Source organism: Aspergillus heteromorphus (genome assembly GCF_003184545.1).
Source record: "Aspergillus heteromorphus CBS 117.55 chromosome Unknown BO70scaffold_32, whole genome shotgun sequence".
In the NCBI taxonomy this organism is placed as follows: Eukaryota; Fungi; Ascomycota; class Eurotiomycetes; order Eurotiales; family Aspergillaceae; genus Aspergillus; species Aspergillus heteromorphus.
Window position 1 is genome coordinate 311,734 of NW_020290437.1, and position 24,394 is coordinate 336,127.

At 52.1% G+C, this 24,394-nt stretch overlaps 11 protein-coding genes across 11 annotated transcripts; 6 read left to right on the forward strand and 5 right to left on the reverse strand.

Annotated features, from left to right (window-relative positions):
* The first annotated feature begins 178 nt into the window (after positions 1-178).
* BO70DRAFT_146508 (phosphatase PAP2 family protein) lies at positions 179-1,833 on the forward strand. The gene is made up of 3 exons (XM_025538165.1): positions 179-370; positions 440-1,011; positions 1,076-1,833. The coding sequence occupies exons 1-3, from the start codon at positions 293-295 to the stop codon at positions 1,686-1,688; spliced, it is 1,263 nt and encodes a 420-aa protein (XP_025395745.1). The 5' UTR covers positions 179-292; the 3' UTR covers positions 1,689-1,833.
* A 472-nt stretch (positions 1,834-2,305) lies between these two features.
* Positions 2,306-3,540, forward strand: BO70DRAFT_432438 (uncharacterized protein; the record flags this gene model as incomplete). The annotated part of the gene is made up of 4 exons (XM_025548319.1): positions 2,306-2,405; positions 2,482-2,614; positions 2,674-3,070; positions 3,151-3,540. 4 exons carry the CDS (start codon positions 2,306-2,308, stop codon positions 3,538-3,540), a joined length of 1,020 nt encoding a protein of 339 aa, XP_025395746.1.
* A 1,061-nt stretch (positions 3,541-4,601) lies between these two features.
* Positions 4,602-5,096, forward strand: BO70DRAFT_399995 (uncharacterized protein; the record flags this gene model as incomplete). Its single annotated transcript, XM_025546892.1, has 2 exons — positions 4,602-4,910; positions 4,989-5,096. 2 exons carry the CDS (start codon positions 4,602-4,604, stop codon positions 5,094-5,096), a joined length of 417 nt encoding a protein of 138 aa, XP_025395747.1.
* Positions 5,097-5,579: 483 nt separating this feature from the next.
* On the reverse strand, positions 5,580-8,259 carry arg2 (acetyl-CoA:L-glutamate N-acetyltransferase). The gene is made up of 3 exons (XM_025544146.1): positions 8,105-8,259; positions 7,850-8,017; positions 5,580-7,784 (listed from the first exon to the last, which is right to left on the reverse strand). The coding sequence occupies exons 1-3, from the start codon at positions 8,156-8,158 to the stop codon at positions 5,835-5,837; spliced, it is 2,172 nt and encodes a 723-aa protein (XP_025395748.1). The 5' UTR covers positions 8,159-8,259; the 3' UTR covers positions 5,580-5,834.
* A 1,140-nt stretch (positions 8,260-9,399) lies between these two features.
* On the reverse strand, positions 9,400-11,492 carry BO70DRAFT_365736 (UPF0016-domain-containing protein). The gene is made up of 3 exons (XM_025544147.1): positions 10,557-11,492; positions 9,611-10,496; positions 9,400-9,558 (listed from the first exon to the last, which is right to left on the reverse strand). Exons 1-3 carry the CDS (start codon positions 11,157-11,159, stop codon positions 9,491-9,493), a joined length of 1,557 nt encoding a protein of 518 aa, XP_025395749.1. The 5' UTR covers positions 11,160-11,492; the 3' UTR covers positions 9,400-9,490.
* A 294-nt stretch (positions 11,493-11,786) lies between these two features.
* Positions 11,787-13,827, reverse strand: BO70DRAFT_416581 (amino acid transporter; the record flags this gene model as incomplete). Its single annotated transcript, XM_025547393.1, has 5 exons — positions 11,787-13,119; positions 13,177-13,259; positions 13,326-13,439; positions 13,517-13,587; positions 13,657-13,827. 5 exons carry the CDS (start codon positions 13,825-13,827, stop codon positions 11,960-11,962), a joined length of 1,599 nt encoding a protein of 532 aa, XP_025395750.1. The 3' UTR covers positions 11,787-11,959.
* Positions 13,828-14,855: 1,028 nt separating this feature from the next.
* BO70DRAFT_390059 (uncharacterized protein) lies at positions 14,856-16,228 on the forward strand (the record flags this gene model as incomplete). Its single annotated transcript, XM_025546127.1, has 5 exons — positions 14,856-15,056; positions 15,111-15,215; positions 15,269-15,490; positions 15,556-15,698; positions 15,757-16,228. The coding sequence occupies 5 exons, from the start codon at positions 14,856-14,858 to the stop codon at positions 16,226-16,228; spliced, it is 1,143 nt and encodes a 380-aa protein (XP_025395751.1).
* Positions 16,229-16,544: 316 nt separating this feature from the next.
* BO70DRAFT_416592 (aromatic prenyltransferase) lies at positions 16,545-18,117 on the reverse strand (the record flags this gene model as incomplete). The annotated part of the gene is made up of 2 exons (XM_025547394.1): positions 16,545-16,780; positions 16,829-18,117. The coding sequence occupies 2 exons, from the start codon at positions 18,115-18,117 to the stop codon at positions 16,654-16,656; spliced, it is 1,416 nt and encodes a 471-aa protein (XP_025395752.1). The 3' UTR covers positions 16,545-16,653.
* Positions 18,118-20,957: 2,840 nt separating this feature from the next.
* Positions 20,958-21,334, forward strand: BO70DRAFT_365739 (uncharacterized protein). Its single transcript, XM_025544148.1, has one exon. It carries the CDS (start codon positions 20,962-20,964, stop codon positions 21,268-21,270), a length of 309 nt encoding a protein of 102 aa, XP_025395753.1. The 5' UTR covers positions 20,958-20,961; the 3' UTR covers positions 21,271-21,334.
* A 978-nt stretch (positions 21,335-22,312) lies between these two features.
* BO70DRAFT_146652 (IQ calmodulin-binding motif protein) lies at positions 22,313-22,927 on the forward strand. Its single transcript, XM_025538166.1, has one exon. It carries the CDS (start codon positions 22,439-22,441, stop codon positions 22,796-22,798), a length of 360 nt encoding a protein of 119 aa, XP_025395754.1. The 5' UTR covers positions 22,313-22,438; the 3' UTR covers positions 22,799-22,927.
* A 7-nt stretch (positions 22,928-22,934) lies between these two features.
* Positions 22,935-24,074, reverse strand: BO70DRAFT_365741 (SDR family NAD(P)-dependent oxidoreductase). The gene has a single exon (XM_025544149.1). The coding sequence runs from the start codon at positions 23,995-23,997 to the stop codon at positions 23,212-23,214; it is 786 nt and encodes a 261-aa protein (XP_025395755.1). The 5' UTR covers positions 23,998-24,074; the 3' UTR covers positions 22,935-23,211.
* Between the last annotated feature and the right edge of the window lie 320 nt (positions 24,075-24,394).

Consider the following 24,394-nt stretch of genomic DNA (forward strand, 5'->3'; position numbering starts at 1 on the left):
GATTTCGGAGCTCCATTTCGGATTGCAGCATTGTTAAACCTACGGGCTCGACGCATTGCAGCATATATATACGCTTTTTCTATCTAGTCGCAGACACGGACGTTTTCTACAAACACGGGCAGACCACGCGACACCTCACGGAGCTGTTCGAACCCCTCGCTTGGCCCCAATTCACCCTCCTGCACATCACATCGTGACATCTCATACCCAGCCATCTGCCTTGTTCGCCCGCCTCAGTACGCCATCGCCTATATAATCTATACTACTGTCGGACAGCCATCACACAGCAGCCATGGGGTCGAGTAACAACACGACCCCAGTCGACCTGGGTAAACCCCAGTTCGCGTCCCACTCATGGGTTGAGCCGATCGTGAGTAACCCTCCTTTAGCGTGTGCTACAGGCTTGTCTAGTCTCCCGGGTTCCTGACTTCCTCTCCAGATAGTTTTGAGCATCATGTTCAGCTCCTTATATTTCAACCGCCGTAGGAATTACAGCGTCTTCGGGAAGAACAATAACAACGGACTGTCATCATCACACCAGCTATATGTGAAGGACGAGGAGGCCGATGCATTCGACCCATACTCGGAGAGAGAGAGCGATGACCAGGTTCGGGGCCAGCCGAGTCCCAACCCGCATCCGCCGAAACGTCGCAGCTGTCTGTGGTACACGGTCCAGACACCGAACTCGTCTCGCTTTGCTCGTCATTTCCACAGTCGGATCCTCCAGAAATTCCCATTTTTGGTTGAGATGTTCTACTGGGTTATGAACTATCTATTCTACTCGTGCACCAAGGCCGTCTCACAATCCCTGTCTCCCGCCGGCCGCGATGTTGTCCAGCTTGCCCAAGATCATGCCATGGCAGTGCTGAACCTGGAACACAACTCGTTTTTCAGCATCTTCTTTCCGATCCAAGAATCCAGCTTCCAGGCCTTTTTCATCAACGGCCACCAAGGGTGGATGACCTTCTTTAATCGCATTTACTCACTCGTCCACATCCCGGGCACGGTCGCGTAAGTTCACCCGATAATTCCAGTATAAAGGCATAGGATTCCGAACTGACCCCATCATCTACAGGTTCCTTTCTTGGTGGTACTACTCTGCCCCCGACTTCGAGACCTTCGCCCTCGTCCGCCGTACCATGACCCTTGGAAACTTTATGGCGTTCATTATCTTTTGCTTCTGGCCTCTTATGCCCCCGCGGCTTTTGCCTGAGACCTTTGGTTTCCACGACACTGTCCGTCAGGAGCACGCCGAGAGTGTCTGGGTGGGAGGCAAAATGGTGAACCAGCTGGCCGCCATGCCCAGTTTGCATTTCACCTACGCCTTTTGCGTGGGATGCACTTTCTTCTACCACTCGGGCGTCCTGCACCGCCTCTTTGGGAAGCGGACGAGCCGCGTCACCCTGAAGGATATCTTTATGTTTATCCTCGGCTTCATCTACCCCCTGCTGGTCTTGTGTGTGATTGTCGCCACCGCAAATCACTACTGGCTCGATGCCACCGTCGCTACCTTCTCTGTCACCTTTTCCTTCTTTGCCAACCGGATCTGGCTGATCCTACTACCTTTGGAAGACATGTTGCTGTGGGTGCTGCGGCTTGAAAAGCCCGTTCCCACCACGGGCAACCGCACGGGTCAGCAAGTTGAAGATGAAAACAGTCCTGACCGATTCGAATACCGCCCGCTATAGCCAGCTGATCTCTTAGATCTGGATTGTCTGATAGATTGCTCTGTGGATACTCGTGGAGGCTAGACATCACGGTGTGAGCTTCCGCACCGAATGATGGAGCAGTGGTCGTTCGTTGCACTTGCTCGCATACGATGAAATGCGCCGGGCGAAGAATCACGGAACGGCGGCCCCCCCCGGTCCAAGTGCTATAAAGCAGCAACCGGAAGTCGATCTGTTGTTGGCTTAGACTTGGCGCTCTCGCTATGTCCACTAGTTGTACTGTTGAGCAGTCTTGCCGATTACACTTCACTCAGTTGCCTCCACATGCGTGATATCTCGGCCTATCTGGTGACAGATGAGACATGCCATGTAATGTGACATAGAATATATATGAGGGTAAATTGTAACTTCCAAAATTTCCTGTAAATAGACTTGCGAATCCACCATATCCATTCAGATATCCTTGTTCGAACTGTATGACAGCCAACCAGCACATAAGCGGAAGTCGACCTTAGGGCAGGTTCCTGGTACGTATGGCTGTTGATAGCAGCAGCAGCAGCAGCAGCAGCAGCAGCAGCAGCAGTAGAATTAGAAGTAGCATGGCGCCGCCTGGCTAATTGAGACCAGGCATCTTCGCGATGCCCTACGGTGTGCTGGCCAACCGGATCGGACGCAGACCCGTGTTGTTCCTCGGTATACTGGGGTTCACGCTGTGCGACTTGTGGATTAAGATAGTCTGTGAGTAAGCGCGAGAAGAAAGCAGAGATATATACGCCCGTCTTAGGCTCTGATTGTTGTTTTTGCCGCTCTGCAGGTTGGTTCCCGGATCAGCTCCCGTTACGACTGATCTGGCTCGCCCTGATCGCGCAGGTCATTGGCGGCGGCACGCAAGTGTCAACCACCATGATGTTTGTGGTGCTGGCCGATGTTTTCACCGGTGCAGAGCAGTAGGCGACCCATTCCGAGCCCAAGCAAACGATATTATACTCTTACTCACAGACATCAGGACCCAGGCGCTTTTCTACGCCTCCGCGGCAGTGCCGATCAGCGAGATTCTCGCCGCATCACTCAGAGCCCTCCCCATGAGGAACAATGTCTGGGTGCCGTTTCTGCTTTCCTCCGTCGTGGCAGCAAGCGGGCTCCTTTTCGTGCTGTGGCTCCCGGAGACGTTGCCGCTTTGCGAACCGTCCTCGCCGGGGCTGAAACTGGACCGTCCAGATATACAGACGAGAATGCGAGCCGCCGTGAACGAGTTCCGGAAGTCGATTGTGGTGATCCGTGGGCGTGGAAGTGGAAGTGTCCAGCTTCTGTTGTTTGTGTTTTTGGTGGCGTATCTCAGGAGACAGGTCATGCGCCTGCCTCTTCTCTTTGCCGTGCAGCGGTTGCACTGGACGATTGAGCATGTGAGTCCTCCTGTGTCCTCCCCAAACCCTCTGCTTCTTCCCCGCTCGGACATGAGCTGAGATGCATTGCTCTAGGCCAGTTTTCTCATTCATGTGAAGGGGATGACCAATCTCTTCCTGCTGCTGGTTCTACTCCCCACTTTGTCGAGCTGGCTCCTGCGGCGACGCTGGGGGTGGTGGTTTATGCGCTGGGGTCCGGGATGCACCTGATCGTCCGGCGCCTCATTACGTCGCTCGTTGACGCCCATCATATCGGTACCTTTGTATACGGCCATCGCGGTTGTGCAGGGAATCGGGGTGCTGGTGGCGGGCCCGATGCTGGCGATGGCTTACCGCTGGGGACTGCAGCAGGGCGGCGTGTTGTTGGGGGGGCGCCATTACTTCTGGTAGGATCACTGTATATGACGGCCGGACTGGCGATTCTTCTCGGAGCTCAATGGGGAAGAAAAGGCTGTCTGGAGGACAGCTAGTCGGGGTGTCAGCTTGTATCTGGACACGGGAAATAGGACACATTGTTACTGTTATCTTTGAGGATCTATTTGAAGGACTGCCTTTATCCTCACGAGGCCAAAGCGGCGAAGCTGTCGCATATTGAATCGATGGTGGAGGAAACATGCATGCATCCATGCGTGCTTGCACTTGTGCTTGTGGCAATGTGAATGGCAGGTCTATTGATAGAACAGTTCGGATGGATGCCTGGCCGCTAACCGCATCGGGCCACGGCTGCGCAGTCAAGCTTTTCGGCCGGTCGCGATCGCCGCTGGAGTTATTGAGTTATTGTTCCTTGTTCCTTTCCGACTCTTCGACTTCTGCACTCTGGCTTTGTCCTCCGGATTGTGTGTGACATTGCCCCTCCTCTTGCCTGGTATACTTAGATGAAGGGATTCTGCTGATATGAGTTCCCATGATGGACCCCGAACCTCGAATTCGACGTGGGAGGTTCCCCAAACTGCTCATCAGGGGGGCATCGTCAGCATCCTCCATCTGGATTTTGAACAGCAAAGACTCCCGTGCTTACAGTTCACACAGAATCTATCAGTATCTGGACATCAACCATTGGTTGCCAATCACCGTCACTGCCCTGGAAGAATAATAATCACTAACTAGATAGTATTCGCCCCCCTCTCCGACTCCCGACGCGTCCTCTGGATCCGCCCCGGTTCCTCGCCAGGACCAAACCAGGCTAACTGCCACTAGCCCGGCAGTGGACGAATCATTCGATCGGGGGCCCATTCATGATCCATCACCGGCCACACCAGGTCCGGTTCTTGGACAGGGCCATTTCTCCTGACCCACTCAGGTCGGCCCTCTGGCGCAGACTGGCTGAGATTACTCCCGCCGGTGCCTCGCGGCCAGCCAGCCAGCCAGCCGGCCCGCCCGTCGTGTCTTTCTTTCCTCTCCTGAGCCTGTCCAGTCCATCCGACTATCTATCTATCTATTCACTGCCTGCTGGACATCTATCTGATTCCACCCACTCTCCTATCCCATCCTCTCCACAGGTGTACATTCGCTTCTACCACACTCTCTCACCATGCAGCTCAAGTCTTTCCTGCTGGCGCTGGCTCTGGGCGCCGCCTCCGCCCAAGCCTGGACTATCCACGGCTACACCGAGAAGGACTGCAAGGGTACCGCCGACACAGCTGGGTCGGGCTCTGGGAAGGAGGCCTGCGGCACCATGAAAAGTAGCACCTACAAGTCCCTCAAGGCCAGCCCCGGTGACTACGTCCTGACGGCCTACTCGGGCTCTTCTTGTTCGGAGTCTAGCGGTGCCTACACGCCGAGTGAAGGCTATGCCCTGCAGCCTGCAAGATGTGTCAACGGTGACTTTGACACCTACGAGGTACGCCTCTCCCACCCCCACCCCTCCTCTCTCAACCGCCTTCCCCCGGTGCATGCTGACCTCTCCCTCTTTGTACAGGCCCAGTTCATCGCCATCGGCAAGCGGGACAACGAAACCGCCATCGACGAGGAGCTCGTGGCCGCCTACTACGCCGAGTTCCCCGAGGAGCTGGACGAGCTCAAATAAACCTAATCTCTTATCTGAGAATGGGGGCTGGAGAGAATCCCGCGACTTGGTTTGATAGATCTGCAGAACAGCAGGAAGCAAGCACTGTACAAAGGACCATTTCTTTTTTGTGATTTTGCATACACATATATAACTGAACGCCGCGAGCGAACTTTTTTCTTTTTCGGGGGGTTTGGGATACCATTTTTTTTTGGGCGCGATATCTAGCAATATTCGGTGATCGGATGGCAATATAAGCAGATTGTTTCGATTTCTCGTCTATTCGTTCTGTGTTTGTTGGGTTCTTGGAGATGGGTGGATGGGCTTGCGCGACTGTTGCAGACCTACACTGGGATGACATGGTATCGTTTCATCTGGACAACTTCTCGGTGAGGAGGCTTTTGGTTGGTGAGTGTTGTTTTCAATAAGGCTGAAGAGGCTGAAGACCGGAACGATAAGAAAAAACTGCGCCGCGCAGTTTGCGTATGAGGTTTTGAACTTCCACGCCCTAGAATGCTCCGGGACCGTCCTGCATATGCAGCCCTACGTCCACCTTGCAATCTTGCAATCCAGCCTGGTCCATCAAACAGTACGGCAATCAATATACAAGGGTGACTCCAAAAGAAATAAGCAATAGCCATCGTGGTATATCCAAAGAATAGACAATGGAAATGCGGGCGAAATCCCATCCAATATACGGGTCATGCATGTATCTACACTGCACACAAACAAAACAAAATATACTCAAAAGGCCCCTCCTCAATCCACAACGCCGGTATCGTCAGCCCAGCTGGGCTCAATGCTGCGACAGACGTCCTCATAGTCCTGGAATTTCTGGGCATCCTCGGGCAGACCAGGGGTGGTCCAGAACATGGTCCAGTTGGTATCAGCGAGCTTCCAGGTACCCTGGGAGCGCTCGAAGTACCACTTGTTGACGGGGTTATCCTTGCGGCTGCGCCAGCACACGCCGTTGGGGAAGCAGGAGCGGATCATGGCGTTGAAGACGATGTCGGCGACGCCGCCGGCGCCTTGGCTGCGTTTTAGGACGGCGAACTTGTCGAGGTAGGGGACCATGCGCGCTTGACTGGCCGCGCTTCCGTCGTCTTTTACGCCGGGAGGGAGCTCCCAGGTTAGTATCGCCCCGCCTTCGTATTCCCCTGCGATGATGAGGCCGGCGAGGCGGCCGTTGACGCGATTGAGGTAGTCCTGGACGTCGAGTTTGCGGTTGAAGGAGTCTTCGATCAGGTGAACGAGCCGTGGCAGGTCGATGCAGGGGTCGTCCAGGCCCAGGAGGGGCCGGGTTTGGGCCGTCCAGGGCGAAGCCCACGGGTTAGGAATGACGGTTAGTGGCATGCCGCGCTTGACGAATGTGGTGTGGGAGCTGGGCGTGGTGACGGAGTTCTTTCGGCTGCCGCCATTCACTGCTGCACGTCGGCTCAGGGGGAGGGAGGATGAGAGAAGAGGTTTGTCGGTGAGCAGGTTGTGAATCAGCGGGTTCCTCTGTCTTCGGGTTCCCACTGCGGACACGTCGGAGATGGCGCTCTCGGAGCTTTGGGCCGAGTTGGCCACTTCGAAAGGGGAGGTGATGATGCCGGACGAGGCCGAGGGCAGCATGGCTAGTGCTGCCTGGCTTAGTCGGAGGTTGTCCAGATGGCCTTCAACAACGGCTGTATCCAGGATGGGATTGGGGGAGTAGGACTTCTGGCTGGGAGGCACTGGGACGACTTCCAGATCGGCGAACTTGGAGAGAGGGTTGCTGTCGGCGATCGAAGGTAGGCCCTCTTCGGGCAGGTTTGTCTTGGCCGCTGTGGCAGACTGCCACACCCGAAGCAGCTCATTCTCGATATCATCATATTCCTGCTCCATGTTGATAAAAACATGGGATGTCTGGGGTCCGCTGAAGGCGGGGATTCCACCCAAAGGATCTAATAGGATCACTCGATCTAACGAGACCTCCTTCTGCAACCCAGTAATCCGCTGGGCAGTAAGCAATGGGTCTTCATCTGGATCAGGCACTGTCGCCAGACCAGCAAGCTCCTTTGTCAGGGCCAGAATGGCATCCTTTGCGGATACGGTCACCGCCCGAGGGACATCTTCCGTATAGGCAATCGGAGCCACGACAACGATCTGGCCATCTCGCAACGGACCTAGAAGAGCCTTCCGAGACAAAACTTTCGGAGTAGCTGGATTCACAGGCGAGATGGACAATACCGAGTCGGTATGTGCGGATTTAGAGTCGGGCTGGGCATCAATCGCTGTCGAAATACGGTCCACCTGCTCAGCGGCGACCTTCCGCAACTCATGGGCATTATCCCCCGTGCCCGGATCAACCACCACGCAGCACGCCATGCCCAGGCGGTTTAGCTGCGACAGCGTCTTTGCCACTCCATTGATTATGGTGTCGTCAAGGAGCTGCGGGGTTGTGACTTTGATCAGAGCTAGATGCAGGCGCTCCGAAACGTCTTGCTGGGGTGGAGCCGGGGTTGAGTCATGCCTAAAAACGGGGCTGTCGTAGACCGACCGGGACGCGCCATAGAAGGAACCCGAGTGGATGGCAGATGTCGAAGGTATGGATATTTCGGGGGGTTCTGTTTGCTCGGGAGCCGGGTTCTGTTGCCGTTTCTCCTGGTGTTGGGCTTGAATGCGGGCCAGATAGGATTTGGCCTCTCGTTTGGTCGAGGCGGAGTTCAATAAACTCAGAAAGAATTCCTACCGAGGTTAGCAGCCGGACTCCCGTGGAAGACGCTTTCTGTCGAGGGAGGCGACTCTCGTACCCGGTCCAGGAGCTTCTCCTTAGCCCGACGACCTAGCCGATCGTACCTCTTGCTGCTGGAAGAGAAATCGGCGCTTTGTTGAACTTGCCGATCGGGGGCGGATGAAAGACACCGACGAGGAGGAAGGCCACGAGCAGGCGGGCTAGCGCTCAAGGAGACATTCTTTCGCTGTTGGGGAGGGGAAAAAAGCCGTTAGCCATTCTGTCTGTCTACAGCGAAGCCACTGAGTCATTGTGCGGTCAAGAGCTTGCCCACCTTCAGTTGCGAAGGGTTCGCAGTCCGCAGCGTGGCGAACGTCCTGGAGCTCATGTTTTATTCCTGACAGCAATCCGAAGCATCCATGCCGGGAAGTAATACATGAGAGGGCGACAATTGGGCGGAAGAGAGGAGATGGTGGTGAGGGATTTGAGAGCTGCCAGCGCGGGGAGCTGCGCGGGTCGGAGCTGCGAAAAGGAAAAATGCGGCCAGTATTAATGACGCATCGTCCGTTGTCGGATGGCCGGCGCTCCGACCCGATGCTGTCAACCATAGTTCCCATGTGGTGGAGAATATCTAGTAGAGTCACAGTTGTGTTTCCGGACGTCACGATTCCAATTTCGGAATATCAGATTAGGCGATCACTATCGCATTTATGGTGCTAGAAGTAAAGAGGTAGAGGTGTAGTGGAGGAGGAGGCGCGCCAGGGTCTCAGTCAGCGAACCAACCGGGTTGGACGGGGCTGCAGAACATTGGTAGATCGAATGTACCGTTCGGAACAATAGGATCTCGGGCATCAAGGGGATTAAGCCCGATAAAAGAGTTCGAGTTCCCATGTCTGACTGATCAGATGATGCTGGACCATCTCATCTCGCGCCCCCAGAGCTTCCTTATCCACCAGCAGCCTGGAAGTTGGCCCTGGCAACGGGATTCCATAGACCCAGAGAACGGACACATCCAAACCAGATCAGTATCATACATCTTCTGCCGGTGTGACTGTGACGGCATTGCGTACTATCGGTAGACCAGTACTTGACCTTCCTTTGCCCAGGCAGTTTCACAGGGATATCGTCGTTTATCTTCGCGTCCCAGCACGCAATGATGGTAATGACCCGCGGATGAATCCAGTCGCCGTCACCGCCTCGGGTAAGGTTTGTTTCATCGTGGAGGGCCGTGGCTGTGACATTCCACCCAGTGCCCCATAATCCAGGACCAAGTCAATAACTGAGTCGGAATTAGAAAGAATTGCTTAGTAGTAGAAACCCGTTGTCCCTGCAGATAGTAGATAGTTAGAGTAAATAGTGAGTAATCAACACGTGATCGACAACCACGGGCCCGCGGCGGGGATCGGAGATCCGGGGAACAGCACCGCATCATTCTTAGGTATCTAGATAAGTGGAATGGCTGTCTCACCCTGCATTTCGGGAACCGAAGTTCCAGCTCCCCTTGACAGGAATGCCAGCCATACACAACGAACTACTAACTTAACTACATCGCGGCATGTTACTTGAAGAGATGTTTTTTTTTTCTAAAAAAAAAACAAATTAAATGAAATAAGAAAGAATTAAACATCACTAAGGTTTCCATGTTACATGCACCATTATCATATAATCTATACTGAAGAAAGCCACCCAGCATGCCAATAAGCAAGGAGCAGATGAAGGTCTAGTAGATGGCCTCAAACAAGTAGATGACACCAAAGACCAGGAATGCCGTGGCGCCACCCAGTGTTACTGTTACAAGTTAGCGAGCGCCCAAAGCAGCTGACTGACGACTGATACATACCAACACGCATGCTGACTTTGCCGGCAATAGCACTTCCTCCGATGACTGCCGCAGCAGTGCAGAGTCCATGCCCGACGATAGCACCGATAGTCACCCACCAATAATCTTGACCGGCGGCCATTGCGATCGTTGCGATCTGACTGCGGTCACCCCACTCGCCCAAGAAGGTCATGACGAAAGTCTGAACCCAGGCGGGGCTGAGAAGGAGAGAAAACAGATTGTTCATGCCTACAAGGACACCTCCCCACCGATTACGGGAAGGGGATGAACCGCGAGACGATGAGGACGAAACACTCTCGGGGGGCGAGGGGAGACGGTTGCCGGATGAGGCGGACTTGCGTCGTCCAACGCGGCCAGCTTCTAATGAGTGCGGAGTCACAGAAGAGCGACGACGGCTCATGCGCAGCTGCTCCTGTTCCTTCTCTTCCAGTTCCATCTCGACCTCTTTCATTTCCTCACCAACACCCTCGTCTGGCGACATCTCACGGCCTTCCTTGACCATTTTCAGCCCGAACACAAAGAACAACAATGCCGCCAGCAATTTTGTCAGAGATTTGGGAATGAGTGTTGGCACTGCATGCCCCAAAACTGCCGAAAGAACCGTCATGACGATCAGGGCGGAGAAAGCGGCGGTGAAAATTATCAGACGTGGATGGCGCATTGCCATCAGAGCGGCCACCAGGAAGGTCTTGTCGCCAATCTCGGAGACGATAATCATGGTGAAGGAGAAGATCAATGAGTGGAGTGCTGTTCCCTCCTCTAGCGGCTCGCTAGAGGAACCATCTGAAGAGCCATGCTTATCGAGACCAAGAGGGCTATCTTTCACTGTTGCCGGAGACTTGGGAGGTGGGATATCATGTGGCTTATCGGGCAGGTCCGCAGGTTTCTAAATAAAAGAGCGTCAGCCTGTTTTATAAGCATGGTTAGGGTTCAACAGATGAGGTACCTCTAGCTTGCCCAAGTTTGAGTCTCGATTCGAGCTCTTAGCGTCCTTCGCCTGTGAGTCCTCTTCCTGGATTGGAAGCTTTTGCTGCTCACTGTGTGGCAGCGGAGGTGCTTCCTTAGGACTCCCTGGGGTCTTTTCCGCGGGGTACACCTCTCTCAATTTCTCCGAGACGCCACCTTCTGTTCCCCGGGTACCTTCCTTTGGACCTGCGCGATTGGGATCGTCCATGACACCATCATTTGAATAAGGGATTGGCTTCCCATCAGAACCCAACTGTTCTGTGGACTTGGAGTCGGTGTTTGACTTTTCTTCAGGCAAGCTGGACGAGCCAGTTTTCTTGCGATCCCGCTCCGCACTGGTTTCCACCCATGGACCGGCGTGTGGTCGGCCATCTTTACCATCGATAGGGGCGTCCAGCGTCCCTTTAGCGGCCTTGGGTGCGGCGGCTGCATCTAGTTCGACCGTATTGGGGACGGAGGCCTCGTTTTTTGCGTAAAGCGTGTCTTTCAAGCTGTCATTGCTGGAAGCGGGATCCGTAAGGGCAGTCGAGAGCGCAGGGAGGAGGAGAAGGAGAAGCGGCGAAGAGATGTGGTGGATCTTCATCTTGTAAGAGCCGTGATCGCGAGATCAATTGAGAAGCGAGAGACGAGTCCAATAAGTACAATCGACGGTACACATGGGCGAAAAAAAAGGATGATCAGAAAAAAAAGTTTGGTTCGACGAACGTCGATCCTGTCAATCAAGCCACGATAGCAATCCTAGCGGAGTCCTCCGTATGACACGCGAGGTAGGGAGTGTGGAATGACGAGGGTTGAACAGCAGGTCCAGGTGGACAGGACGGTCATATATGGGGCAGCGAAATCAAGGTCAAGTAGAATACAAGCAAGAAGGGAAAGGAACGAAGCTGATGGGAAAACCAGCCGTCGCGAGCAAGCAGGCAGAGGAGTTGGTGGTTCTTTTCGCCCGCCGCAAAGGGGCAACGCCGCCTCCGCATCACGTGGTTTTCTTGGCCGCATCCGGCCATCTTGACCAACCACCTGCCTCGCAATGGAAGCCATCAATTATCGACCCCATCGGATCTGGCTCCTAACTGCCGGAAAGGGGGGGGCGCCACCCGCAAATCTCCTGCATCAGTCCTGACGGTCCTGGACGGGGGAGGTCTTCGCAAATGATCACATACCTAATCCGTTCTTTCAAGTGAGGAATATTGATTTGAACACGACAAATAGCAGACCACACAGGATTTTAATCCGAGAGTTGAAGAATGGTAAGAAGCAAGAAAATGCACCGGAGGATATGTTATTTCAGATCATATATCCACAGCGAAGGGGGAAAAATCGAGTAAATTTTTGTTTTGGTCTTGATGCTCCTGCGTGCCAAAGACACGAGGTGTATTATCTGATCTACGTCCGTTTGACATCCACGACGGGCCCTTTGTACACTCTCTTCCCCTGCAGGAAATACATCACCAGACTGATCATAAAGACCCCAACAAAGAGAACAATGCTCCAGTTGAAGTTGCTGACCGTGACTGGAATCTGTGTGGGCCAGAAGGACCAGAAGAGGGCAAAAGCCACATAGACTAATGCTACTGCATTGACCCAGATACCATGCTTGCCGAGACTCCACCGTCGGTCAGGAAGCGTCTCGGGACAGTAGATTTTGCGATACATCACACAGCTGATAGAGATGGCGTAAGTCCACATCAGTGCCGCCACGTTCAAGGAAATGATGGCATTGAAGGCTGTGTCCGACCCGATGTTGATTAGGGAAAGAAGACCGCTGATAATGCAGGAAAGCGCGATGGCGTTAATGGGAAGCTTGTAGCTCTGGTTTACCTTGGAGATCCAGTTGGAGAACGGCAGGCCCCGGTCTCGAGCGAAGGCGTACGTTTGACGAGCCGTTGACGCGTTGAAGAGGATATTGCTGAAGATGACTGGGATGAGGATGATGGCAGTAAGCCCATTCACCCCCGCTGTTGAGACCGTCTGCTTGAAGACATAAATGAAGGGAAAGCCACTTGGGTCATCCAAGGCGTCTTTGACCGACGGCATGGCGAACATCAAGGTAATTATCATAACCAATGCTAGCACGCCGTTGCTGAAATAGCCGCCACAGATGGCCATTGGGACATACCGACCGGCATCACGAACCTCTTCCGACATGTGCGCTGTGGCGTCCGAGCTCAGAGATCCGTAAATTGCGGAAATCTGGCCGATCATCAGAGCAACCCCGACATTGTTCCACCCACCGTATGTGCTGAATTCAGTGAACACTGCTTTGGCGGACTGAAGAGGAGCCATAGCCCAGAGCACGACAACGACAACGACCCAGCAGATAGTGTGCAGAGCCAAGAGAATGTTTTGAATCCGAGGCATCCAACTGGCTGCATAGACGTTGAAGAAATAGATAACAAGGATCATTGCAAAAACGAAGAGGGTTCCTTGCCATCGCTTGGGGTTATAGTCCGGGTTTCGTACGCCGATTAGGCCTTGGATGATGGTCCCAGTGAGGAAGGATCCTGACGCCGCACCGGCCTGCCACGCGAGAACGGACATCCATCCTATCCCCGTATTTGATTAGCTATGAAACAGGAGAGATGAATCCGTATGTCACCGACCAGTGATATAACTAAGGAACTTCTGATAGCGTGGGGACGCAAACTCGGAGACCCAATGGTATTGACCCCCAGATGTCGGGGCCCTGCATAGCAGCAATCGTCAGTGGGTTGGTCCTATGCGAGTAATTATGCTTCCCAGTTACACTCACATTGATGCCATTTCTGACAATGAGACGATGATGAACCCAAATCCGACAAAGGTCCACACGTATGTCCACACCAAGCCGGCCATTCCCCCATCCTCAAGCCCCTGATAGTTGGATCTAGCCGATCCCCATGCGTTAGCTATATTGAAGAACCGATTTCAGCCGGCAAAGGATGAAGGGAAATATGCCCATACATAAGAATAAACTCCCAGGTTGCCTGTAGCACCGACGCGAAGCTCAAAGCCGCCAGAGGTCGAAGGTTCCTCTGCGATCCGATTGATGGTCAATTTTCACAATACTTACCCAAGAGGTAGCCAGATATACAGATACATACTCTAAACTCCTGGGCCTTGCCCATGCGCTCCATGTCATTGTGATCATATCGGGTTCCTGACTCGCCGTCATTGCGGACGGCGGCCTCAACTTCGAGCGAGTCGCAGCCCGTTGTCATGACCAACCGGTCGCCCTTTGGGATATTAGATGCTTTCGCAGCTGCAGACGACATCGTGGCAGACTGATGGGAAAGGTGGAGTGAGTGAAGCTGCGAGGCTGAGTCGCCGCAGACAAAGGGGGAAGGGCGACTCTGTGTGACGCGGAGGGTATGCAAGCAAGCCGCCAGGACCAACCGGCCATTAACGCGAGCTCGACTTGTGCCTGGGGCTCCCAAGAAGATGCCTCTTTCTGTTGTAGCGTCCAGACCCCTCTCCGGAGGATCATGCCGACCAGCGTCATGCCGACTGCTCAATTAACCCCCCCTTTTGGCTACTCATGCCTGGTGCAACCAGTATAGCATCGCAAATGGACAAGCTGGTCCGGATTCCCTCCGCCTGTTTCCATCCGATCAGGCACAGACACTCGAGACGACCGTGGGCGTAAGCAAGGTCGGCGTGTGACTAGCTAATCCATGTCCTTCCCCTTTTACCTTCCACCACCAATGGTTTACCGGCTAAACGTGCAAATTGCATCTACCAATGAGACATGTACCTGGATATGTCTTGATTCCATCAGACGTATCCGGTTTAAAAATGATGGGGTTGGGCCACTTTCCCTAGCGATACTGGAGAGTTCCAACCGCGTACTTGACGGAGCCAGGTTGACAATATCCCAAGGCGGGTGAAAAGGACCTATTAGCAGTTGATCCACTGGCATTTGGATTCTTTGTCGCTTACTCGATGTGCTGGTTGCTTCCATGTTGTCCTACCCCGGCGGGGCACGAGGTCATGTCCTTCATGGCTCGCCAGCAACCTTTTGTGCCCGGTCAGCCTGGTCTTTGATGCTTATTCCATGTGAGATACTAGCTTGCCTGTTCTCGTATGCGCACACTGCCTGTACACCCCTTTTTGACAAACCCATTCCCAAAGCGCCGCAGGCGCGACAGCGGGGAGCTCAGGGTCGTTGGCGAATACAGTCATCACGTCGGTATCTGTTGCAGCTGGAATAATCTCTCTTCCATATGAGTCCAACATGATAGCTTCTATACGAAGTTGACAACATTGCCTGGCAGAGACTTTCTTCACAAGGTTATCTGTTCCCATGGCGGGCCCGGCTTCTTCGCTTCCCCCGGGGGTTTCGTCTCCGCTGACGGAGGACAATGACTATAACCACAATGGCCTGATTGTTATCATCACCTCTCTCTCTCTGTTTCTCATTCTGGCCTCCCTGGGTATTCGGCTATTTGCATCCTCAAAAAGAGGCCACATCTTCAAGGATGATTATGTTCTGTTCGTGGTCGCGGTATACCAACTCTTCATGTTCTCGTTAGGGCCTAGATGACTGAATATCCACTAGGCATGCGCCTGCGTTCAGGTCTCCCTCGTGCTAGTCCAAGTCCACTATGGGTGGGGAAAGTCCGGAGATCTTATTTCGGCTGCGGACTATGCCCCGATGGAAAAGGTACGTTAACTTACCCACGCTCTGCATTCCAGATTGTAACCTAAGATGCCTAGGCCGGATATGTAGCGGACCTGCTCTACGTTCTCGGTTTAGGACTTTCGAAAGCCTGTACAATGATATTCTACCAGAACCTCTCTTTGCAGCGGACCAGATGGATGATTAATCTCGTTCTATCTGCGTGTGCTGTATGGGCAATCGTCGCGATGATGTTGTTGGCCATTCGATGCAGCACAAGCCGTCCGTGGAGCGACATCAACCGCGACTGCAGTGGCTTGGTAATTTGCATTTATTCCAGCCCCTGTCGCAGATAAGCCGAGAACTAACAATACACACCAAATAGTTCCCACGCTGGCAAGCCATCTGCGCGCTGGAGATTGTGCTCGAAACCATGATACTGTCTTATCCTGCGATAGCCATCAGCAACGTCCAGATTTCGTTGAGCAAGAAGCTCAAAGTTCTAGCTATTCTTAGCTGCCGGGTCATGTACGTCCTTTTGCCCCCTAGTCGCCATGCTTCCACGTCACTTACTGTTAAATTCCAGATTGATCCCCCTCTCCGCCATCCACCTATACTACATCCACTGGCAGATTCAGTCACCCAACCCCTCACTCATTGGAACCTACGCCACGACTGTTGCAGAACTCCACCTCAGCGTCAGTGTTGTCCTCCTCACCCTGTCATGTCTGAAAATTTTCATTGCTGTCTACGTAGATGATCATGGTCTGGCATACACGGAAGATGCCTCAAATCCGCATAGCTACAGCGGGCGCACTCCCCCCAAATCCTGGCAATCATGTCAACAGACAAAAGACCTCAGCTCATTTGGGAGCGGATGTAACGAAGATGAACCGATTCTGCGAACGGAAGCGTCAGTTTCCGCGTCATCAGGCCAGCATGCTAACAACGATGGTACTTCAATTCTGAAAAGCGTACAGATATCAGTGACGCGAGAGAACATCGAGTTAGCCGAGATTCAGGGGTCATCGAATCCTGGGATGCCTCGACCTACATAGCTCTAAGGACTTTTGTTCGTATAGTATTTCGGGATACGATTGTCTGTCTGCGGGAACATTTTGGCTTCATCACAGATTACCCTGTTATTTTGTGTCTCCCATTGTGATCTGATAGCCACAGATTGATATAATCTGGTTTTCTTCCGGGCCTCTCCTCGCTTCTGATGGAAAGGTGGATCTCTCTTTACAGTTGTCGTCTATGCAAGGAAATTCAAATTACGTGTATGATATAGGTTGGGCATACTGGATAGAAGTAAAATACAACGAGATTGGTCTCCTAGATGAAACAACTCCATGTAACATTTGACACCCATGAGTGAATAATTCCATGTCCTCTCCGCTGGTCTGATATTTGTTGTCTATCAATTCATAATCAGCCATACAGGATCTATTTAGCCATGTTCTGCTACATCGTGATCGAGTGCTTATCGTGTCTTAAACTTCTCAGCCTGTGCATTGATATAGGACACCACGCGTAAGTCACCTCCCGGCTGGATTGAACAGCCAATGTAGGTGTGAAGACCTCGTTGTGTTTCCAGCGCATTCTCATGACTAAAGTAGTTAGTGTGTCCGGCTATCAAACAGATTGAGGCTACTCACAATACTGAGCGCATAGCATTGTTGTATGCCGCGGTTTCTGACGTCTTCGTCTGACCATTACCCCCATACATATACTCCCTCAACGCGGTGACAACCTGCCAGTCACTGCGAGCATAGTGTCTGACTGGGATGTAAACCTTGACAGTGGGGAGTTTGCTTCCAAGGCAGAACGCCATGTTATACAGAATCCCCGCAGTGCGATGGTTTAATCCTGGCAGTGGGGCATCATCAGAGACGCCGTCCTGCCCTAGCACTCCGTCCCACAGCCTCCGCAGATTCTGCAAGCCCACCTCCAAGGAAGAGGTATAAAGACGGCCACCCATTGTTACTGTTTGACGGACGGAGTCAAAGCTGGTCTGTCGATTGCGAAAGTAGACTTTCAGCCGTGACTGGGCGGGGCAGATCATGTCGATAGCTAGCATATCCATCTCCACCGAAGGCGTGGCCTCCTCAACCACAAAATCCTCGAATACTCTGAACGCAAGAAGCTGTTGATCATCGGTGCAATGTGGCGCTGTCCGAATGGCCTCCGCGAGGACCTGCAGATTACTTTGATTCACCGCCCGAGCTTTGAATCCGGGGAAGAAGTACGCCTTGCTGATGATGTCTCTTTCCCCCAAGTCAAAAGCGTAAAAGATCTTCGACGGGTGGCCCTCCATGCAACCCCCTGGAGATTTGTTCGGGGCTAGAATATGATGAAAATGGTCAAACCACTCCAAGTTCATGCTGGGTAACGCCCGGACCAACGTCTCCCGGAAATGCGTGTCAGCGGATGAATTGTCGGGGTCTCCCTTCCCACCGGCCTGTAAGCCCACGGGCTCAATAGAGAACCGGATTGTAGGGCGCTTGTTGCCCGTGTGCCAGTCCCAGCTGAGCTCGATTGGATTATGGTCGTCGGTCATGAAGCTCTTCCATCTGTGTGCGCCGTATGCGTTGGCGACACCGAGGAATGGGGCAATATTGTGACCGTAGAAGGTCAAAATGACCTGCTGGGCGTTTTTGGAGTACCCTGCATCATGGAGCAGTGCTGCCAGCAGGTAGCCTGCTGTAAGCCACCAGAATTGGCCATGGTAATCTAGGGAGCCACGGAGCTTGTGGGTAAGCTGTCGCCAGACGGAGGGCGGAAAATGATCTGCGCTGGTGGAGTGTAAAATCTCAGACCTGGCATGGTTTGGAACGAAATGGGAGATTGCTGGATCCAAGGGATAGAGGTGACCGACAAGCAGTTGTCGTACTGCGTCATTCCACTGTGGGGATAAACTTCCGCATCGAGAGGACAGGCTATTCATATTTGCAAGCTAGAATTGGTACCAGAAAAAGGTAAAGCAACACTCCAATGCAAGTATCCAGCTCAGAGCCGAAGCTTAGGCCTGTTTTCCTGAGACCACAGGAATAGACAAAATTGCAATTTTGCGCCATTGCAAGCAGCGAGCGACGGTTGACTTAAGTCCGGAGATGTCGTCGCAAACACTCGTCCCAAACGGTTGATTTTCTCTAGTCAATATATCGGCTCACATGGCCGCTTACCTCAGATTGCTAGGGCCGTCAGATCTTAATTCTGATAGGATAGTTCGCTAAGCTTTCTGGCTTCATGTCTGACCATTTCATTTTTGCTGTATCGCTGTCCGGTTATACGGCTATATACAGACTAGACTACCTGCAGCGTCCGCGATATCATCGAACCAGACTTAGTTCTGTTATTTATCACATTCTTAGCTATTCACTAGACTGCCTCATCTGACACGTGGGAGCGTTCTTCTTTTCTGGTGGTCCGGGGTACGTACCTAGGGAGTAAATGAACATCTAGTCGAGTTATGCAAGCCAGGAGTTAGGTTCAGAGGAAGAATCAATCAACGGAATAGGATGTGTGCGGATTGCCGACTTTGGAAGTTTGGATGGTGCATATCTTAGTGTCTTAGTTTTTAACTATTAGCCTGTTGAGGTATAACTAGATAACTGATCTTTGTGGCTTACATCATAAGGCTGTGGGTGGGGCTGCACCCTGGTCCGTCGACTGGACATAGCAGGCACGGATACACCTACTAGCTCTGATACGGCAAGTCAAGTTTGAAGGTCCATTCACAGGTAGTAGTCGGAGGTATGGTACCATGATGATAGTTCAGATTACCATAGTACCATAGTACACAATAATGCCAGCATGGAACTATTTTTATGAGGATACATGGACTTGATTCACATCTGTCATCGTTAGCGTATGTGACTGTGTTTGAACTTGGAAGATCTTGAGCCAGCGATATAGGAATCGAGATATACCCACCTTCACGATACGTAGGAAGGAAATGTGGGTAAAAATGCCGATAAACTGCCTCTAGTCTTCAATAATATGGTACCATCCATACCTCGAGACTCAAGAGATTTTGTCTGACCATGTTTTTTGATTTCCCCAAGATTAGTTGTGCCTAAAAGTCTGACTGTCGATTATCCTTGATATGAGGGATTCTGAGCGTGACCATTAAGACTCCACTCTTCCACCTAGTTACCCTAATATACTATACTGACTGTTAAATCATTAATTTGACGACACGCATCAGGTTCCCAATGGATCCAAGCCCCTAATATTTCCAGGCTAAACTTCGGTCAGAGTATTTGTTATGAAGATATGCTATAATTAGCAAGCCAAGGTTAGCGACAAAGGATTATTGATGCGCGATGGTTCATTCGAGCTTTTAATACCCCTGAAAGCTTGCAGGTGCTTGGCCGTTGCAATGGGCTGCCTGAAAGGAGCGCAGGCCCAGTTCAGCTGCAGGATCAGAACCTCAGGCAGTACGTCTCGGGGACTATAAACCCCCCCCCCTCTCGCGCCGCTCCCTCTCCCTCTCCCTCTCCCTCTCCCGCCATTCCCTCCCCTCTCCACATGTATCGGCCCTGGAGCAACGCCTTCAAAGTACGTAGCGCACTCAGCCTCGACCACAGCGCATAATCCCCCTCCCCTGGGACTATAAGCCAAGCACGGCAAGGTGCTACCAGTATGACAGAGGATGATTTTGTCGCTGGGTAACCGCCGTATGTGTGTCCGGGTGATAAGGTTTATAGCTTTTCAGCCCGCTCCACGAGGATAGTCAAAATCGGGCTGCGGGAGGTGCGCGTCGAGCAAGGGTGGGAAGGAAGCGAAGAAGCCATATAATTTCGCGCGTCTCTGATGGCGGGGAGCGCGTTCGTTGGCTGTGCTGCCTTTGTCGGTCGATACTTTCTACCCGTCTTGGAGGCGCTGAGAGAAAGAGTTACCTTCAACATAATGGCTGCGATGGGACGCGGTAGTGTAGCAACACGGCATTATACCACATTCAGACGCTTTGATTATAGAAACCTTGCTCTTTGTTTTCTTTGACAGGCTAGGATTGCTTTCGGATAAAATAAATATGATGGATATTCTCTGGTTGCCACACACGTAGTATAAGAACGCACTTCGGTCGTTGATGTCTCTAGAGGTTCGAGGTGGTGACGTTGGAGTCGATGACTGCCTTTGTCAGAGTATCGATTGCCGTTGTCTTAATAGGCCTTGCTAGTTACCGAGCGCCTGGCGGATGTAGCCAGGAGCCCGAGGGGAGTGACTTGAGTCTTAGAAGTTACACACATAGTGAAGGCCTTAGTTATAGTAAGTAACTCCTTGACTCCTGTAAACCGATCCCATTCAAGTTTCTGAGCCAACTACTAGTATATGGCAGTATGGTAGGGTAACTATCGCTTCTAGAGTGAGAATGGCAGGCAGGGCTTCCGATAACATATATTTATTCTAGCCTTATCGGGTTACCCCAAAGCTCCACACATATATTTCTCGCTCTAAAGTCCGGATGCAAAAAAGAATTCGAGTGTCAGGAGGGAATCACCCATCTAGCACAAGGCTTGTGAGTTGATCTTTTCTACCCCGTAAGCATCATTGCTCTCTATAGCGACCCTATACAGTTCGTCCCACGCTGTTGGTGACGATGCCCAGGCTTGGCCCGCGCGTGATCAGCAATCGCCCTCGATTTTCGTTTTCGCGTCCCGTCTATTCATCCTTCAACCCCTCTCTCATAGCCAGTTCCCTTTGCTTAAAACCTTCACTCCAACAGTAACCACAGTTTGGTTGCTTTCTCTCCATGGCAAAAGAGGCAGATTGGTCTCCCACAGCAATGCCTCCCGTGGATGTTTACCCCGCGACCGCCAAAGGCCCAACCAGAGATAATGACGTCACCGATAAGCGCGTGAGGGCGGCGCAGACCATCCAGGTCCGTCCGCCTTCGATGGCTGGCCCTCCCTGTCTTGAGCTTTTGACACCTAACTTGCTTCCAGAGGACATACCGTGGCTATCGCACGCGACGGGAGCTACAGGGGCTCGGCCTTTCTGCATCGACTTCGCGATGGGTCGCGGTAAGATTGTTCTCCAGATGGCTCCTGTATCGTTACTGATTCTTCCGATTCCAGGCCGTCAAAGAAGCTGAATGGCGTAAGCTTCATCGCCCCTCCGCACCTAGTGATACAGACAACATCGACAGCGCCGCCAATGCCCGTCGGAACTGGCTGCGAGCCGTTAGTGTGGCCAAGCGCGCCGGAGGTGACGACGATGATGATATTAGTCGAGAATCCCTCTCGTCCGCGAAGGCCGACACGAAGACACCGGGAAATGGATCGGGAGGGTCTCCGCCGCTCCACCATGACTTGCCCCCTGGCACAACAGCAAAGATGATGGACTTGCAGTATTTTCTAGAGATGGTGGACCTTAAACACAGGCACGGGAGTAACCTACGTGCGTACCATATATACTGGAAAAATTCGCCGACCAACCAGAACTTTTTCTACTGGCTTGACTATGGAGACGGGAAAGATCTCGACCTTCCACAGCGGCCTCGGGAGAAACTTGAGCGGCAACAGGTTCGTTATCTCTCCCGAGAAGAGCGAATGAATTATCTGGTTCAGGTGGATGAGGAGGGGAAATTTCGATGGGCCAAGAACAATGACCTCGTTTGGACCGATAATAAACAGTTCAAGGATAGCCTGAACGGGGTTGTACCCCTGGAAGAGAATGCACCCCAGTTCAGAGGGAATACTGATGCAGGCAGTCCAGTCGCTTCCTCGCTGGATTCGTCTTCTATCTCATCACTGTCCTCGGCAGATTGCAGTTCATTAAGTGATCATAGCGATAAACTCGGCAAGGACGAAAAGGATGACTACAAGGCAGCGAAAATGGGCCAAAAGCTGGTACATGTTACTCCGGGGACGATATTTAAGACAATGAAGGGTAAGTCGTCAAAGAAGGAGGATATGTGGATATTTGTGAGTGATCTTAATCCCATACTTTGCTCGCTAGTGATTTTCGAACTGACTATATACAGGTCGCAGATACAACATTCCGCCTATTCATTGGCATCAAGGAGGCGGGTGCATTTCAACATTCTTCGTTTCTACGAGGTGCCCGCATAGCAGCCGCTGGACTGATCAAGGTTCGAAACGGGGAATTACGCAGCCTGGCACCACTAAGGTACGCAATCCATTAACATAGGCTGGTCCTGTATTCAAACTTCGAATGCTGATCTTAGCAGTGGCCACTATCGCCCACCTGCCGCAAACTTCCGTGCGTTCATCCATTCCCTCCAAGACAAAGGGGTCGACATGTCCCATGTATCTATCAGCAAATCATATGCGGTTTTGGCGGGGATCGAGGGATATACTCGAGCGAAACGAAAGGTGCGCACTATGCAGGAAAAGGTGGATGGTGTTATACATAAGTTTCACTGGGCTCGCCAGGAACATGCGGAGAACCGTCAGCGGGGTGAAACCGACATCAATAAAGGTAAAACGGATGAGCCAACCAGCCAGAATCCAACCTTGGATGATCATTGGGATAGGGGCGCTCCAAGCCTCGATCTTCCATACCGCACAAAGCCGGGTGCAGGGCCACGCGGGTCACAATCTACAGGAGAGGTTGGACAACAGAGCTCGTCTAGTGTTCCTGAAGACCACACGATATAATAGGTACTCGATACTATCGTGTGTAAGACTCGGGTAGTCTTTTCTTATACTCCGTATGTACTTTTATCATGTTTGATAGACCCCTCTAGAGTGTAGTTGTTATACCCAGAATTGACTATTGTTCTTCCTGTGTAGACACTGCATCATGACTGCGGAGTAATACTTCTTATGTGCAGAGCACTCGTGTTCAGCTCAGTTTTCAAGCCGTCCACCAACGGCTTAAAAGTCCACGGCAACTCGAAACCTCAACAGATCTTTCTCCAATATTTCACCAAACCTTTGCTCGAGCTCAAACACGTCCCACTTACAAGAAAGGAAACGACCATTCAAAGCTGACCTTTGCTGTTCCCAACCATCGGGCTTGGTCAACCAGACGCAGAATGAGCCCACCAGATCAGGGCTATCTGCCAACACTATGCCAGCGTTTGAGTTAGATCAGCTCCCTCTGGGCAAAACTGGCGGATCCACTCACGATGATGAAACTGCTTAGGCATAGACTTCTCCGAAAACTCGCTCTTCAGTCCGCCCGGATGCACACTGACGCAGAAAACCCCCCTAGAAGCATACTGCTCATGCAACATCTCCACAAACCGTGCCTGCGCAGCCTTGCTTACGCAGTAGTGCGTATGTCCCGAGATAGTGGGAGTCGCCATGGAGCTAATAGCGACGAAGGCCTTGGCCCCTGACTCTGTGTCCAAGAGCAACGGGAGCAAACAGTGAGCAGCATGAAAAGTTCCAATTGTATTTACCTCGAACGCAGTCCGGAAGTCGATGGGCGATTCTTGAACCACGTCGGCGGTCATCGGGCCTGAATACCCGGAATTCACGAGGACGACGTCCAGGCGACCGTCAAATGCGGCTTTTGTGGTACTTGCTAGAGCTTCAACGCTGGCGGCGGAAGTTATATCGCACTCTGCCACGATTACCTTGACTGTAGGGTTGATGTTGCGAACTTCGCTGGCTGTATCCTCCAGCGCGGACCGTGTCCTTGCGGCTAGGATGATTCCGGAGGCTCCGGCTCGAGCGTAGGATCGGGCGAGCCCACCGCCAGCGGCTCCTCTGCCACCGACGATGCATACAACATAGGGGCAGGGGAGCCTGACTGCAGAAGGGTCGATGGCAGGATATGGAGTGGTATGCAGAGTGGGCACGAATTCGCGACAAGCCTGGGCGTTTGATTGGCTAGGAGTAGGGGCCATATTTGCTGAGAATTGAGGGATGGAATGGTGGAAGTTTATCTTTGTTTGCTCTTAGCAGATGTGGACTTCATTTAAAGCGGATTTGAAGCGGCTGTTGAGTATATGAAGTCAGCATCATTGTCGGAAATTAGACGGATTTAAGGATGTCAGCCGGTGTTTAGATGTAATGGTAAGATACCAACTTGAAATACATAGGGGTAGAGTGGCTAACGGCCAGGTCAGGTCAGGTTAATTAGAATTTTTATACCTAACCGCCAGATTATAATCAGATTAAGAAAATTTTTATATCTGATTATAATATAGCTAAAAATCAGATAATTAATTATTTTAATTATTCTTAATATTAAGATCTATCTATTATATTTTTTTAAGCTCTAGTATAGTTAAAATATATTCA

Coding starts and splice junctions, on each gene's coding strand:
- BO70DRAFT_146508 (XM_025538165.1), top strand. CDS start 293: ATGGGGTCGAGTAACAACACGACCCCAGTCGACCTGGGTAAACCCCAG. Junction 371..439: donor ACTCATGGGTTGAGCCGATC/GTGAGTAACCCT, acceptor CTTCCTCTCCAG/ATAGTTTTGAGCATCATGTT. Junction 1,012..1,075: donor CACATCCCGGGCACGGTCGC/GTAAGTTCACCC, acceptor CATCATCTACAG/GTTCCTTTCTTGGTGGTACT.
- arg2 (XM_025544146.1), bottom strand. CDS start 8,158: ATGAGCTCCAGGACGTTCGCCACGCTGCGGACTGCGAACCCTTCGCAA. Junction 8,018..8,104: donor CGAACCCTTCGCAACTGAAG/GTGGGCAAGCTC, acceptor CCTCCCCAACAG/CGAAAGAATGTCTCCTTGAG. Junction 7,785..7,849: donor AGGAGAAGCTCCTGGACCGG/GTACGAGAGTCG, acceptor TAACCTCGGTAG/GAATTCTTTCTGAGTTTATT.
- BO70DRAFT_365736 (XM_025544147.1), bottom strand. CDS start 11,159: ATGAAGATCCACCACATCTCTTCGCCGCTTCTCCTTCTCCTCCTCCCT. Junction 10,497..10,556: donor CAAACTTGGGCAAGCTAGAG/GTACCTCATCTG, acceptor TCTTTTATTTAG/AAACCTGCGGACCTGCCCGA. Junction 9,559..9,610: donor CAAAGTCAGCATGCGTGTTG/GTATGTATCAGT, acceptor AACTTGTAACAG/TAACACTGGGTGGCGCCACG.
- BO70DRAFT_365739 (XM_025544148.1), top strand. CDS start 20,962: ATGCCTCCCGTGGATGTTTACCCCGCGACCGCCAAAGGCCCAACCAGA.
- BO70DRAFT_146652 (XM_025538166.1), top strand. CDS start 22,439: ATGTCCCATGTATCTATCAGCAAATCATATGCGGTTTTGGCGGGGATC.
- BO70DRAFT_365741 (XM_025544149.1), bottom strand. CDS start 23,997: ATGGCCCCTACTCCTAGCCAATCAAACGCCCAGGCTTGTCGCGAATTC.